Source organism: Corapipo altera, unplaced genomic scaffold (assembly GCF_003945725.1).
Source record: "Corapipo altera isolate COAL_440 unplaced genomic scaffold, ASM394572v1 49, whole genome shotgun sequence".
Taxonomy (NCBI): Eukaryota; Metazoa; Chordata; class Aves; order Passeriformes; family Pipridae; genus Corapipo; species Corapipo altera.
In genome coordinates, this window is record NW_020884879.1 from 5,661,883 (window position 1) to 5,679,265 (window position 17,383).

At 35.8% G+C, this 17,383-nt stretch overlaps 1 protein-coding gene across 1 annotated transcript in view; it reads right to left on the reverse strand.

Moving 5' to 3' along the window:
- Positions 1-5,881: 5,881 nt before the first annotated feature.
- CCDC178 (coiled-coil domain containing 178) overlaps positions 5,882-17,383 on the reverse strand; it is a 151,770-nt gene continuing 140,268 nt past the window's right edge. The window contains 1 exon segment of the mRNA XM_027638911.1: positions 5,882-6,569. Within this exon segment, the coding sequence (XP_027494712.1) occupies positions 6,417-6,569 (153 nt within the window). The 3' untranslated portion in view covers positions 5,882-6,416.

The window sequence follows — 17,383 nt, forward strand, 5'->3', positions numbered from 1 at the left end:
GTCCTACAAAATTGACCCCTCATAATTTGCAAACTCATAATTTCCACAATGCATGTGGTGTCTAAAAAGTGGAATCATTCTGTTTCGTGTGTCCTTCACAACTGCTTATTTTTCAAAGCTATTTGATAAACATTTGTCTGACCTTGAGAAGGGAAAGCCCTGAACATTTTCTGCCTATGATACGGCTGTCAGTTAGCCTTTCTTCACAGAGAAAAAGGCTTTTTACTCCCCTTTTAGGGTAATAAATATTTCCCTGATGCTTGGAGTTCAACTTACATGCCAAAAGAGAACTCATGTTCCACTGTTTTCTCTTGGTTTTCTAGAAGTGATATTTTTAGAGTCAAAGGATCCAGTCGATAAAAACAGCACCAGAATGGTATATAAACTTTTGTATTAAAATTGTATTTTGGGTAATGAGCTGGCCTGTAATTAGCTAGTCCAATGGTTTATGGCTTTCACAGGGTCTTAATTTTGTCCAGTATGCTTCTTACATTTTTTGATTCACAATGTGTCTTTCACATGTGCTACAATGTACAAAAGGAGACCTATGGCAAAGCACTAAGGCCCTGTCCTAAAGAGATCAGTATGTAGAGATGCAGATGAAACAGGGTGCACACCTTGACCAGCTGAACCATGAAGGATCCTCAGAATTAAGCACATGTGATTTAAGAAGTAGGTTTAAATAAAAGGGAGAGGATCTCCTGTATGATGGCTTCACAAGTCAACATGAGATTTGAAAGGCTGGGTGCATCAACAAATGTGTTTTCTGTAAATATTTCAAATTATTTGTTTGATCAACCAGCCCTTTCCAGAAGCAGCAAACTATTTCTGCACATTGATGTACTGAAACAGATTTGGGGGGAAGGGGTTTATGTGGGGGAGAGGGCAGAATTTTATCTATTCTACATAAAAATTTAAGAAGCTCTTGAAGCTTATGGGGTGGGAAAGTTTGTGCTCGAGACTGAAGTTTTTCCCAGTTGTCTCCCAAATAATCAGTCCTGAGGTTTGCGGAGACTTGCGTTGCTGAATTACACCAGGTTGTGCTAGGTAACAAAAGATAGGATCTTTTCTGTCCCCTTATGGAAGTAATCATGTTTTTCCTGTCATGTTTATTTGTATATTATTTTCCATGAACTACACCAAAGTTCATTGTTTCGACCATAGAAGGGCAAGTTAGGAGGTGTTACAGAGTAATAAGGTTGATGGATATTTCCTCTCCTATTTATTTCATTGTTACTTGGATTCTGTTTCCATGCAGAGGTTAATCTGAATTTGGTTTTGAAAGAAGATAAAAATCTGGGTGTTGTGTACACATCGCTCATGTCCAGGTTGCTCTTGTATCAGCAGTTCTGGATAGGTTGGAGGGAAAAAAAAGAACTGAATCATTTAAGATTTTGCAAACTGGACATTTGGCTAAAAGAAAAAATCTGAGATGTCATTTTTATATAACACAGTTGGATTCCTAAAGCTAAGGCTGTGAGCTGTTAACAACAAATTCAATCAAAACCATCTGACAGACATTTCTAAAGCAGTTCAGAAGATCTAAAATTATATCTTTCTCTGCAATTCAGTGAAGGGGTCAAGAAAACTAGTAAAATAAAAATGTGAATGGTAATAGGGAAAATTGAACTAATTTACACGAAATAATTTACAGTATAGATTTTCAAAAAACTTTCCACTCCTCTTCTTTCTTTTCTTCCATGACCTGAATTTTCCTTCCTGTGATTGCAAACACATCTTAAATACAGCTATATTTTAAATAATGGCATTAGAGAAAGTCCTCATGTAATATGCTCAGTAAATGTAGAGGCCTGATTACAGGTAACCAGTATTTTTCATGTCTGTTCTACCATGACTGTCTATTAGTAAGGCATGAGAATTTTATAAAGCAAACTTCTGCTGTTGCAGGTATTGGTAGAGAACTTAGAAAAAAACAAAGTAATAAAGTATATGGAAGCCATAGCAAATGAAATACAGTGTTCTCTCATTAAGTAAATCTGGGAAGGTGGATCTCAGAACTTGAGTCAGTTTTTTGCTAAGAGTCTAAAGTAAGGTACTTTAATACATGGAAATCTAGCTTTGATTTAATATGCAACATGACTCTAGACAACGCTGTTTTGTTAGGGAACTCGCTTCTTTAAATGTCTCTTGGATGGGAACTCATCTGAATCCAGTTACCTTCACTGATATGCCTGTGACTGAATAAGCCTCATCATGACCTTGCAAATTTAATTCTTCAGTAGAATAATGATGAGAATTTAAACCATCCATTTTGCTCTAACTTTTCTGTACTCTTCACCCTAAAATTACTACTTGGCATTCAGATCCTCTTTCCCTACCACCATAACTATTTTTGTTTCATTTTAAAACCCAGAGATCATGATACAGAGAGAATATTATTGCAGTTTTCCCAGATGGGGACTACCATAAGGACCTATCAATATCCCAGCACTGCTGTGCTCTTTATATATGCCTTTTTCCTTACCCATCATTGACCTGACCATGTCCCTTTACAGTTACTTAATAACTGTGAAGTCTTTGCTGAGAGCATGCTGTTCACAAAATAGGTTTCTCAACCTTAAATATACAATAGAAATACCCTTTGTTTACTTTACACTAGTCATACCAGTGTATAAAATTTATATTTGCATCTAAATTTCTATGCAGATGCAAAGTTAACTTAGCCTCTAGCACTGTACAGTGGGAATGGGACCAATGATTATGCACAATTATACCACTGTTAATGACCATAACTAGGAAGTGGGTGAACTTGTTTTATTTTCTATAAATCACACTGGTTCTTCTTTTACCTTTTTCTCTTCCCTGTCAAAAATCCTTGTACCATGCAGTTTAGATCCAAATGACTGCAACAGACAAACTGTTAACTAAGTTATTCTTCCATTTTGCTATAATTGTGTCCTCTGCTAAATAATTAAGTTATCACTTAATGGAATAAACAGATTTTACTGTATTTTTAAAATTCACTGAGGGGTCTGATCCAGATTCAATTCAATTAATAGTCATCATTTGAGAATACCTATGGTCTTGGTAACTTTGAATAAAAATTACTCCATCTAAAATTCTGCCATGGCCTTCTCAGAAATCCATGGAGAATTCAGAAAATCTAACCCATATTTGAAAGCTACCCTTGGGAATAAGCTATGTCCATGTTTGTTTGGTCTGCACCAAATACAGGCTGGGTACTTTATCAGAATGACAACCAGCATTCTTGCACTGATAAACTGCTGTACCAAAGAAAGAAATGCCCTGCATTTTCAGAGGTCTTGCTTATTGCTTCAGTCTGTGCTAGCAGTTTGCTGTCATGAACATGGTAGCTCACATTAGTAGTATTCATAGTCAGAATGAGGAGGAAACTGGACAACAGAGCTATAGTTCCTCTGGCAGGTCCTGGTAAGCCAATAAAACATTAGTTGGGAATCTGTCCACATGAGTCACTGCACCCAATTCCCACTCACACTGCTTTACCCTGTGGTTCTTCCACCCCTGGCTACGACTCTCTGTCTTTCCAGGTTTTATTTCTTACAATGTAGCTTTTGAACTTTATCTTCATCCTCACCAGTGGTGTAGTTGTGTCCAGCTGCTTGGTGTATAAAGACCATCAAGGCCCTACTCATGAGTTGCATCGTGGGGTTTTCTCAGACGAATATGTAGGATGTACAGAGGAGGGCTGCAAAAATATTCAGGCACTTCTAGATATTTATTTCTATATGTAACCAAAAAGTATTTTAATGTACATATTTCATCCCTGAAGAATTGCAGCTATCCTATATTTTCAGAAGTTAGGGATCCTTTTTTTTCCCAGAATATTGTCATAGGGTACCACTAAATACCAAGAACATTTACAAAAATATCAAACGAAAAACTGATAGAGGACTATCCATAGACGTAAGAGCACAAAGTAATACTTTCATACTTTAAAACAGATTACTTTTACAAAAATGGGACCATAATATTAAATAGGAAAGAAAAAAGGAAAAAAGGCTATTGATTAATGAAGTTTCAATAACAATTCACTGGAAGTTACAGCACACATAGGTGTACATACATGAAACTAATGCTAAAATTGTTATAAACATTTATGTAATTGATTGTCAGCAAGACATAATCTAAATTTTTTCATTGAACGTAAAAGAATACATTTGCAAATGGAAATGGCAGGATCATAGTCATGATCCACTGACTATTGACAGCAAAAGGAGTTAACTTCAATGTCTATTGAATCATCCAGTCATTTATGATTATTATTTATTCTTTTTGCTAAATGGATTCATTACTCAGGTTGAATATGCAATAGTTGGTCGTCTGTCTCACAGAAAACCTTGCAGTCCTGTACATGATGACAATTCTATTTTCTGCCGTGCACCAGAAATAAATGCAAATTTTAATTCAGGAAGTAAATACAAAAAAATGTACAGAGAATTCCAAAATACAGGTACAGAATAAATAAAATTCTATTTTCCTCCTAAATACTATCTCCTATGAAATTCAGCTTTCAGACCTGAGAGTCATAACAAACCAACACTTGGTTCCTACAGCAAGCTATGCACTGTTTTGAGTATACAGCTCTGTAGTTATACTGCAACATTGCTAGAAAGCCTCTCCCAGTGCACTCAGCACATAACAACAGATGGGGCTAAATGCCTTATTCTCACACCTGCAGGCTTTGATGCATATATGCTCTTTTCAGATTATTCTGTTGTATGGTATGTGATTAAATTGATGACCAAGATTTGATGGAGAGATGTACAGCACAGCAACTCCATTCTGTTAATGTATTTTAGTATATTTTTAAGGTTAGATACAATACTTGTAATACCTTTAGGAACATTGCCATCTCAGAAATGTTAATTTTAGATAAAGATAACTCGCAAATTTTCTGTGTGTATTATGCTACTCTCTATGCTTACTGCCCTTGAAATCCATGGGCTTCAGCTGAAACTTTAGCAAAAGGATGTAGTTGTGAGATTGAGTCCATAGATGTCTTCCACCTTACTCAAAAACAGTTTTCAGAGGAGGATATTTTTATTAAGACATTAAAATAGTCATATGATAGTGAGAGATACAATCTGTTAGTTTTTGGTATATGGGAATCAGTTCTCTTGATTTGTGATTGTTTGTAAGAATCTGGTTTCTTTGAGGATTTAATTTCCCATGTCAACTCTTTCCTAGAGTGACATAATAACATTGCATTTGTGACAATACAATTACTATCTTGACTAAAATGATCGGATCCTACAGACAGCTGTATCATTAAACAGTTGGTAATGATATGTAAGATGATAAGGTGCAAAAGCAAAGCTAAACAATCTATTAATACAGCAAATTTGCTGTTGCTCAAATCTTTTGAGACATAATGATTGATCAAAATTTCTCTCTGGAAAGGAGTCAAATACTGTCATCTTTCTACTCAGATATAAATTATGTTCCCTAAACCTTTGCCTTGTACAATTACTTGTACAGGATTTAGTCTCATGAAATGTTTACTAGCCCCACATTTATGGTTGACTGCATGTTAACCGCTCTGTTTCTAACCTGGCAATGAAACAGCTGAGTATCTTTTCAAGCAAGTTGATGCAAATAATAACTGCAACAAGCCCCCCACCATTTTCCTGTTACATACTCTCTAATTTGACTGGCCATCATGGTAATCTAGGACCAAAAATGGGATTCAGATTTTCTAGAGGTTCTTCTGTAGGCCACAACTTGTTCATTCACCATGGCTCTTTTTTTTTCTTTTTTTTTTTTTTTTTTTTTTTTTTTTTGCATAATATTTACCTCAAGCTTGCTTCAGGCTAATGTCTCAATAATTTCCACTCCTTTCTCAGGTCCTTACCACAAAGGACTTGACTAATGATCCATGGACAAAATGAAGCATTTAAATTTATTCATTAATCATTCATCTCCAGCTCATTGAAAACTTTAAACTTCCACAAAATTAAGATAGAACATTGAGGAGTGATTGAGGGAGACAGCTCTCAGAGAGCTAAAAAAGACTGGTAAACACAAAAACAAAAGTACATTAGACAGGGTGTCTGCAAGTGTCACATGGGCATAGGTATTGTTCCAGTTTACATAAACTTTAAGTACTGAATTGCAAAGCCTTTATTTGGGCCAACACAGTGGGGAAATCTGGGGAAGCGTACAGTCACTGTCAACACCACCAGTAATTATTCTCTCTTCCAATTAATGGTGACATAGATTAATTATCAGATGAGGCAAAGCCAATTGCAATCAGTCACCCAGAGCTGAAATTAGATCGTTCCTGACAGCAGCATGAAAGTCACCTGTTTCATTGTTATGGATTTGCTGTAAGTAAAAGAATGGCAAGGCATGCTGGGAGGTGAGTGAGTTTTTCGTCCATGGAAGTGTGAAATGGCAAACAGGTGAATGTCCAATTACACTGTTATCTGAACTGTGTGACTTTTCTTGTCTTTTATTTCAGCATCCAAGATACACTGGTTGTTTGCATTGTTGTCTGTAGTCGGCAAGCCATCTGTCAAGGAGTGCAAGAAAGCGGTGATGTGCTGTATTGCTTTTGACAACTCCCCCTGTTTAGAATAGAAAAAACAAACAAAATCAATAAGTACTCATTAATTAAGAAAACAAAGCATTATTATGAAATCAAACATGTGGAAAAGTTACTAACAATGACAATAAAAACAATCACTACTTCTGATGGAGATCTGAAAAATCTACTATGTGACTATGTAAAGAACTCTATTTAATAGCACCCCCTGTCATCAGTGAGGCTAGTTGTGGAGGCAAAAGACATCAGGACTATGCTCACCTTTAGTACATTAATATGCAGTAGTCTGACATCATGCAGCTCTGACAGTAATTTATGACCAGCTGACATCACACTTTTAGACCTGAAAGCTACAGACTAGCAGGAGCCTTACGGACTGTAGGGTGAGTACAAGTAACTGCTGGAATAGAGTGTGTGCTACTGTGAAGCCATTTTAGGACCTAATTTTCATGATAACATAAGCAGATACTATGGAAATGAATCAAACTGTTTTATTCATGTTTTCTAGCATGATCACTCCCCATCACATTTCAAGCCAAGAGCCATAGATCACAACAGAGAAAGACATGGTGATGCTCTGAGGCAGCATAACTCAGTATGTCCAGACATGTCCTGCAGCCCTTCCACAGTACCACTTGGCCCAGTAACTGTGTTTCTCATCACCTTCTCTGTTGCCACTGTGCATTTTGTGTCTCCCACTCCTAGTACAGCTGGGTCTGACCTTGTCATAATGTCTCTTTTTTGGAAAGGTTTATTGCTATTTTTTCTGTTGCTCCTCAAAATTCTATCAAATCCTATGGTGATTTAGGAATCAATTTTATGCTTCAAACTATTTACGATGATGTAATCAAGCAACAACCATGACACACAGATGCTCTGAATGATTAGCACATAAGAGCCAGCTCTAAAAGTCACATTTGTTTGCCCACCTCTCCCAGCTAGGCCTGCCTCACCCGCGTAAGAGATTATTTCAACAAGAAAAGTACTCTGCTGTAAAGAAATCACAAGGAGGCCTCCTCATTGGAAATTTCCAGGTCCCAGGCCACTTGTTAAGTCTCTGACTCTTTCCGGACTTGTCAGAAGAAACTTGAATGGATAAGTCTCTCACTATATCACACTGAGGCAGCCCAGTGCTGCTGTTACCTTAATGAAAATGGAATTGTTTAGGAAAATAGCTACAATTCCTACACCGAAGTAAGGGAATGCATAAGTGGCTTTTCTCAAGGTCAGTTGTGATTTATCATTAGCTGTTCTTTATTTGTTTCATGTTGCTTATGCACTTATATTTTAATGTTCAAAAACTAAACCAAGTTGTCTATCCCTGTGTTGATTGAACTTATTTAGACAAGTCCTGCATTCTTAAAACTACCAGAACCGGAAAACAGTTTGAAATAGCTTAGCTTATCAGCCAGACACAAAGGTGAGTTCATGAGATGTCACTTATGTTCTACCCCTTTTTTTTTTTACTATCACAAGAGATAAATATTAAGTTCTGAGGTTAATGGTATGATTTACAGAACGGGACTTCAGCATCTACAGACTCTCTATAGAGACAGTCTCAGAAGCACAAATATAAATTCTTGGGTTGAGCAGGGAGGTTTTTCAAGTCAGCCAATATGAAATGCTAAATATGTGTATGCGTCTGTCCTGTTCTTCTCTAGAACTTGGCTAAATGAAGAAGGACCATGCATTAAGCACTGAACAGATTGTAGCAGTTGTGTCCTCTTCTGAAGCTAGACACCAGCCTGAGTAGGCCGTAACTACTGCTCTTCCTGAGATAATTTCTCTTGAGCAGCAATAGCCTTCCTATACAAGGCATGCTGTGCACTAGAAAGTTGCTCTGTGAGGGCTTCTTCTTTCCTTCCTTCATCATATCTTGTTTTTCCTCAGAATAATCCTTAACGCTCTTTCCTTACATTCATTTTCCAAAGGGGTAGTTGGTACTCAGCAAGAATTAAAATTCAAAGGGACAAAACTACATGTATCATCCACACATTAAGACTTGAGTACATACTCCATAGTTTTCTTTCGTTTCCTTTCCTGTGATAATATAAAGTCTAAAAAGGTGTTTCGACAAACATCAGCAAAATTATCCCTGGTAAACAAACCAGGGCCTGAGATCAACTAGCACATGAGTTCAAGCCTTTCTGGGCCCCTTCTCCATACTCTAATGAAGAATTATTGTTCTTTGTGTGTGTTTCTCATTCAGTGTACATGGAGTAACCTGGGGGCTATGTGCAGCAGTGCTGCCCATTAGAGAGATGTTCTCAAGGGTATAAAAATGGAAGAATGTGCTGTATACATGTGGATGCAGGAAGAGACACCTAAATATAAATGGAAAGTAAGTACACTGTGCCACTATCCCTGAGAAGGGCACAGGTGCTGTGGCCAAATGCAGCACTCATGAGATTTGGGGTAAAATATCTAAATTGATAAAACTCTTGAGAAAGGTGACAGAAAAGGAAGAGAGAATGGCAATATTGTTTCATTGACTTACTGATTTGATTTTCCAAGATTTTTTTGTTGTTGTTGTTTTACACTCTGTAAAGAAGCTAGTGTTGGAATCAGTGCCACTTTTCTTGGTGTTCTGGATTCTAAAGATGCTCTGGAATTGAATGTAGTTCAACAATTTAGGTTTTTGTGGGTTTTTTAATACAACCACCACCAGTATAATCCTGTCTGGAGTATCAGTACCTTTTATTTGGATCTGATGTACTGTCTTTTAGTAATAAAATGAAGGTAACATTAACATATATTGTAAATTTAGCTGAATATCATTTTTAATAACTAAAGTTTACAAGTGGGAAAACTAATCATCAAATGATAGTTTATTAATGACACTGACATGATTTCAAAATAGATTTAATAAAACATTGAAGATTACATTCTCTTAAAGGACAATGTTATGTGTTGGCTCATTGGAAAAATGATACTGATAAGTCTGTCTAGGGCCAAGGTTTAGAATGTATCTGGATTCTCATTAACTGAAAACTGAGAACTGTGGATGTGTTCTGTAACTCCAGAAATAAAAAAACCCAAACCACACAAACAAAAAACCCCACAACAATGACCTGTACATTTTATCTCTGATCTCATTTTCATGAATGATTTAAATAAATGGATTAAAGTCATGTAAATTGAATACTTAAATTAAGCCATAGACTTCAGTGGGATTCATTTGATTCTCAGCATAATAATAACTTCTCAAGGAGCACTTGAATCCGTAAGATTTGTCCTCAAATATTTTAGTTTAGATGTGCAAAATATTATTTTTTGATGAGTATTGTAACTTGGAAGTATTGTAAAATTAACTCCTGGAGAATCATCTTCTTCCTAGAAGTGTTACATATGCAGTTATGATTCCCGTTTTGTGAAAACTTGTTCTCCCATACAGTACATTTTAAAGTTATTTAGAAAAGAGTTCCTCAGAACTGTGTTGCCTGAGGGGAACAAAGAATAACTGCTGCAAACCACTTTTTGACACAGACACACAATATCTGAAATATGGAAAGATACAGTAAATCAAAAAGATAAACAGAAAAGTATGGCAAAAACCATAGGAATAATCATAAAGTTATAAATAAAATGTGAATGTCAAATTGAAAAATGCACACATTGCCTTAGAAGCCAGTAACTAGAACACCATAACATGCAAACTGCAAAGTGGAATCAAGCCAGTGGTCCATCTAACCCACCCAGCAATGGTCATGATGAGAGGCTGTGGAGAGAAGAGGATAGGGGTACAATAAATATATGCAATATTTCTTCCTAATATTTTCCTATCCCAGAAGAGACAGATGAGAACAGACTGAAGCAAATTTTTACCAGAATTCCCCATGCTCAGTAAGTATTCCTAAATTTCAGAGGACCTCCCTGTAACCACAGGGTCATACTTCTGAGTTCCACAGTCTCAGATACTTCTGTTGTCCCTGTGGCACATGTGGAGAGTCAAGAAAGGAAAGTTTTGCATTAACCTAGAAAAAATTTCATTCATAATCTCTGAAAATAGATGTTAAATTATCTCTGTAGGACTGAGCAGCCATAAAGTCAACTGGGCAAAGCTAAAGAGTGTGGCAAGAGGGAAAAGTCATGGAGTGGCTCACTCAAGTTTCTCTCCATCGTGTTACCAAGGACAACTGTCCGAGATGGCAGCTGCCTCCATCATACAGGAGGGACAGAAAACTGCAAACGTTGCTTCAGAGGGATCCACACACCCCTTAAAGGCTTCTTTCAAATGAAATTGAATAATTTGTGCTTCTGCCACTAATTTGCTCCAGTAAAAGTCTATTTTAATTTTGGAAAGGAAAAATCTACAATGTTCCCTAAAGGTTCAAGTCTGCTTAAAAGGTTTCTCAAATTTTTCCAAAGTAAATGGCAGCCCAAACAAGCCACTTTTCTGTGTGTTTCTCTTGCTAAGGTAGAAATAACACTGGTGAAGCTAAACTTCTCAACCTGAGTGGTTATTGGGCAGTACTGTATCTGTTGGGGTGACACTGATGCTGTCAGGCTATTACAGGTTGAGTTCCAGAATTATGTGATGTCTGAGGGACTATAAAGCAATGAAAAATTCTGATGGCTTACATAAAGGAATATCTCAGATCTTTGATGATCAATAAGAGAAAGATGACAAATGGGTTTTTATTCCTAAGACACATGGAACTAAGAAAATTAGAGAAATGAAAGAAAAACTTTAAATTCTTTCAGAAAACTACATCATCACAAATTTAGATTGCTAATCACAAATGCTAATCTGACCTATCTCGTCAAATTGTTTCCTTCCTCATGTCCTCTAATCTTTCAGATACTGTCTGTTAAAAAGAAAGAAGTGGAGATTAAAAAGAATGAGAAATAAGTGAAAAATAATGGTAAGAATATAACACCAACAGTAGTTAGACTCATCCTCTGTATAGGTCAAAGGTGTCACTACAAAATATGAAGAATTATTATTGCAGTGAACTAAATAAGATACTGAGATCTAAGAAATACCAGAATACAGGTAGAAGGTTTTTCTGCATTTTATGTATATATATTTTGAACTGAGTGATAGTTAAAAATTAATATCTCACTGAAACTCAGAACACAATCCTCAACACTCTCCCAGATAGTAATCAAAGATACAAGAAATTGTGTGAAGTGGAAGGGCTCAAAAGCTTGCCCTTTTATTCAAGTCTAATAAAATATGTTGCCTTGCCTTATAAAATCTGCCTTGCTTATGTTCTTAGGCCATCAAGAATTTAAAAAACCCTATGACCACAACACTAAAGTTTTGAAACAAAGATATAATTTTAGTCATCAGAAAAAAGTTTAACTACACAACAATGTAGTGAGAGTATGTATATTGTCTTCAACCTGAGGAAAAATAGTCCCCCGTTTAAGAAAGACAGTCCAATTTCATCACTGATTTCAGAGGAACCAGTTTAAGTATGTTTTTTGTTTTGCAAAACTTTAGTCCCTAAAGGTTAATTGAAGTGAAGCATAGCACTAAGAGTTTCCTTGTTTGGTGTTCTCTTTCATTATCTTGTTCTAGAAATTGTAATAAAACTAAAACTCATAGCTCTGAAAAGTCTGTGCCAAATGAAAAAAGGGGATTTTCTGTAGTTATTATAGATAATTAAAATGCTCCAGTAAAATTCCATGATAGTTGTGACAGGCTGGCATGCTAAACCAACACAGTGAAACTGCTGTGACCCATCATAGTTTTGGAGGAGAGTTAAGTGTAAGAAAGAAAGCACTTTTCCTTAGTCTTCAACTCTCAGCTTACTGCTCCAGTGACAGTAGGTGTGGCAAAACTGATGGTGAGTCAAGTGATGATACAAACTGTATATCCTTGTGGCAATGCTGAATATTATAGGAATGAGAAATGCAGCACTATTAGAAGAGGACTGCTTCTGCTTCACTTTCTTCAAAATTATTCTTGACAACTGAGTAGTTCTCTAAGGTGTAAATCTTTCCACCCTACTCTCACCTCACAAAAAAAGAGAAAAAATATTAAAAAAAATTATTTCCTTGTACAAAGTTCCTCAGTCCCCTGAATCAGCTGACAGTAGTGTCTTTTCATTTGTCTCAAAAACAAATTTCTGCTCTACTACCTCATGCATGCTCAGTTACCACAGGACTTGGACTCAGAAGAATATCCCATAATTTTGGAAAAAATGTTTCTTAAGAGAACACTTGCAATTGAAGATCTAAATTTGATCCCTCACTCCTCAGTCTGGGTACCATAAGGAGGTATTTATAACAGTCTGTAAGCACAGAGACTGTAACAGAATTTGCTCAGAACATCACTTGAAGGAGGAGTTGTTCTTGTTTCTCCAACAGAAAGTTTGAGAAAGGGATAAAGATGGGAGAACTCTATAGAGAAACCATATATATTCAATTAAGGTAGATAGGAAAGAGTAAGGGGAATTGGACAGTAATGCAGTGGCTTACACCAAACTGGTATTGTAACATTTTTATTTGCTTTCTACTTCTGTCCTTAATTGGTTCCTTCTGTAGTGCCAGCAGCAGCCCTCCAGAGTACACAGTCAGATGACAGTCATGTCATGTTGATCCTGTGACAGATGTTTACTGATTTATCCTTAGGAAGGATTTGGTTTCCAGATCTTCTCAGGCATAAGCAAAAGACATAATCTAAGAGGGTTTTATTTCATTCATAACTTTGTCCTCTCATGCTACAGGAAGCTATTTATTTAAAAAAAATGTTTATGTCCAGATTGCATTATTTTAGCAAAAGAATTAAAATAAGAAAGGACTGAAGTTTGGAAAATGAACCCAGTATCCTGGTAAGAAAGAAAAGATGGCAAAGACAAAGGCTGCAAAAGCAACAAACTGAGGCATCACCTCTGAATTGTGAATGTTTTTAAAGGATACATTTGGAGAAGATAGTGACTGAATTTAAAGAAGGTGCTCATAGTAAAATAATGTAAAGTATTTAATTCTTCACATGCAACTTTGGAAGATTATATGCCTGTTGCAAGAAGTTTCTTTTAAGGAGTTTTCCGCTGGAAACGCTCGACTGAGTCAATTACAAGATGGGATAACTAATACAATTTGATAATTTTGCACATGACAGACAGGATTCCATTCCCGTAGGTCATTTGATTCTCTGCAGGTGGCTCTGTTGGTTTCTGGAATATTACAGTGTGAATTACATGTTACACAAATGAAAGGCTGTTATAATTCTGAATAACATTGTATTTGAGTCTACAAACATCTTTAGGCCTAATGCAAAGATTCCTTTGAATAATTTATCCGGCTAAGTGTCTGTGGTCCCAAACTCCTAATTTAAAAATGTTGATAAATGAAGTATCTCTTTAGCTAATAAATGAAGTATCTCTTTAGTTATCCTTTGTCAGCAACATTCATTTTAATGGAAAGTGAGTTTACAGGGTTACATGATTGAACTACTGAGCCAAGTCAGTGTTGGCAAATGATGGGCTAAATTATTGATGTTACACACTAATGAATTCTGATGAGAAATAAAATACAGACATTACATTTCAAGTGGTTCATAATTATTTTTGTACTTTAAAAGCAATTTTATTCTTTTTGCAAATCATACTGGTTCTATAAAACAAAAACATAGTTAGTGATTATAAGCAAAATTATTGAGTTTGAGGCAAAAATGCTCCTGTAAGTTTTCTTATGCAAGTATAATGTCATTCACACTAGGATTCTGATTTCTTCTTATACTTCTGGGAGAGGATAATTAAATTAAATATCTACATTTTTAAAGTGATGTCTTTAAACAAAATAATCTACTTTGGAACCATAGTTAAGAATTCAGTAGATGAGTTTATAATCTATAATATGTATCAACATGTTTACTAGAGATGTTCTGAGCTACTATAATTAATTCAGGTGACGACAAATACAGAAGAGCTGCCAAAAAGGAGCTTTCAACATGTAAACAGTTTATCATTAAACCTATGTTTTTATATATGTTTAAAACGGGTAGAAGGAGGTTACTAAACTTCAAATAGCCCAAAGTGATGTTGTAAGGTTGAATCATTAATTTAAAATGTCATTTCTCTGAGCCTTTACTCACTGTACTGGATAAAGAAATTTATTCGTTAGTTTTTACTTATAAAACCAGAACTAAGCATTTGCTCATTTGGAAACAGAATAATTTCATAAATCCTATTCTTAATCTCATCTTCCTAAAAATGGGCTTTATTTAACTTTTCTTAATTATTCACTGAAGGTTTCTGTCAATTGCTGGAGAAGCAAAACTATGAAGTGTCATTTCATTTTCTTTTTGACACATGACAACTGAATAACCATCTTACTTGTCAGATCATTGCTGAAATTTCCTGTCAATCAAAACAACTACTAGTGTCTTGAAGGAGCAAGTACATGTAAACCGTTGCAGTTTTAATTGAGAAAGGAATTTTGTGATCCAAATGATTGACCTTCGAGAGGTTGTCGTATTTGGCCAAGGTCTCGAAAGAGAGTTAAAGAATCATTGTCATAAACTTCAGTGTTACCTATAATTTAGCCTTAAACTTTTCACAGAACTGTAATAAAATACTTTGAGACATTTTGATTGTTTGTCTACTTTCCCATATTGTCCCAGATAGTCATAACACACCTACTCAAACCAAAACAGCTAAGCTGTCACAGAAGTTTAAGGTTTCCTATTGGGTTTGCTAGGAAGAACTTGAATTAATTATTTCTGGATTTTAAAGCACTGGTCTTTAAACCACTTCAACTAATTTTTCTCTAATAGAAAGGACTCCACTAAACTGTAGGTAGGGCTGAGAGCATTGTGTTGCCAAACATTTGCTTTTATAGGATCCATTCTAATTTATTTTTAATTTATTACAATATATCAAAAACTTAGGCATTGAGCTTAATTGCTTGATTTCTTTGGTAAGTTTAAAAAATGGCAGGAATGGGTCATACGCTGCTACCAACAAAATTTCAGAACCATGAGGCTCTTAAAACACAGTTTGCCCATGATTAGTAAATGTTACCTTGATCTTGGTAGCTCTGAAAACTACATTTTTGCAAACTTGAGCCTGGAGATAGGTAAGGCTTCTTCAGCAGTAGTATCTCAGAACCAGTGTAGTTTAAACTGGGCCTGGGGGCTTTAGAGTAGAGGTGTCCTGCCTGTGCTTTCATTTTGCCCAGTAGACGCTGGAGGAGGGGGAGGAAACTGCTTCATATGAATGCAACAGAGCAAGAGCCAAAATGCAGCAACAAAATGAAGTTAGATTTGGAGAAGGCTTATGATTTTGCTACGGAGAAGGAAAGCTGTCAGTGGTCTGTCAGGTGAAGTTAAGACTGGAATTGGCAGGTCTCAGAGGCTGGGAGGTGGAAGTAGGTGACCATTGGTTGAAAAAAAAGAAGATGAAGACTAGGACTTGAGGAACAAGGGAACAGAGGAAAATGGGAATCAACAGGCAGTACCAGAGAGTAAGTCTAGAAAAGAAGCTTGAGCGGAGAGCAGAAATGGCTGGGCCAGCAGTCTGGGAATGAGTCAGGTGCGGGAAAGTCTGACAATTATCTGGGATGAGATGCAGCACAGACACTGGGTTGGAAAAAGCAGACACTATAAGCTAGAAGGACTTTGATTAGACAAAAAAGGTTGAGCAACAAATTATGAATTAGAGGTAGACAGTAGTTGTTATTTACTCCATTAGTTAAAGTGGCAGATAAGTTTATTGGCACTAACTTTGCTGATGATCAAGGTAAGAGTCAATATAATGGTTTATATTCTTGGAGATTTTAGAATTTAAAAAAGATCTTACAAGAAAATTGTTAAGACTAAAAAAACAAGGTACTCAATTAAAAAATATTGAGATTACAGTTATTTATGTAAACTTAACTTAGTGTATTTTGTGTAAACATTTCAACACAGATTTTAATTTAAGTAAAATTTTTTACTTAAGTAAAAAAGTAAATTTATGCTATTTCAAGAAACAGAAATCTAGTTGTCTTCAGTTTCTGGAAGAGCATCAAGCACAACTTTAACATTCTCTGAAAACTTCTCAATTCACAATGAAGTGTTCCAGCACATTTTTACTCCACTGAGTTTGAAACCCTGAATCTCTCAACTGGGGGGTCCAGAGAATCTTCCTACTATGCACTAGAGCTTTTAGGTGGCAACCACATTTCTGAACTGTTTGATTCATATCATATTTACTTCATATAATGAAATATTTAAGTGAAACCACAGAAGAATTGAAACATTCAGATGTTTCTGTGCATGCCAGGAGATGTCTGTGGTTATACGAGCCTTTGGATATGATGTTTTGAAAAATAAAGAGTTTATGCGAAGCATAAGAAGCTTGGCATGTTAAGGCATAAGCGGCATAAAAACCTAAATGCAGCTGAGCTGTTCCAAATTATACGTACATTTCACTTCAAAATGGTAAAGAAAATTATGTCAGAATAAAGATATTGGACTGTTGCCAAGCGATAAGCAAAATCACACACCATGAAAATGAGGCAAAAAATCAAGTAAGTTTTAATTTCTTCTGTGAGTTTGGCTTATTTTGAGATGACTTTCCATTCTCTCACTGGAAAGGTCACTTTCATCATGCCATAACAAAATAAATGGTCGTGAACACTTAGTGTATCCACTCCACGGCATGGCAGCCGTATTTGCCACTAAACCTACGTGATATATAAACTCAAAGAATTTGGTGAATGCTTGTCAGGGTTATCAATTCAACCTAGAAAAATCTAGACAAACATAATTACTTTAAGAATTCAAATAAATATGAATCCAAAATCCATAAGCATTTGAGAAGAAAACCATATGTTTTTAGGAACTATATAATGGATGCTAATTTCCATGTTTCTTTAGAACTTGATTAACTAAATAACACA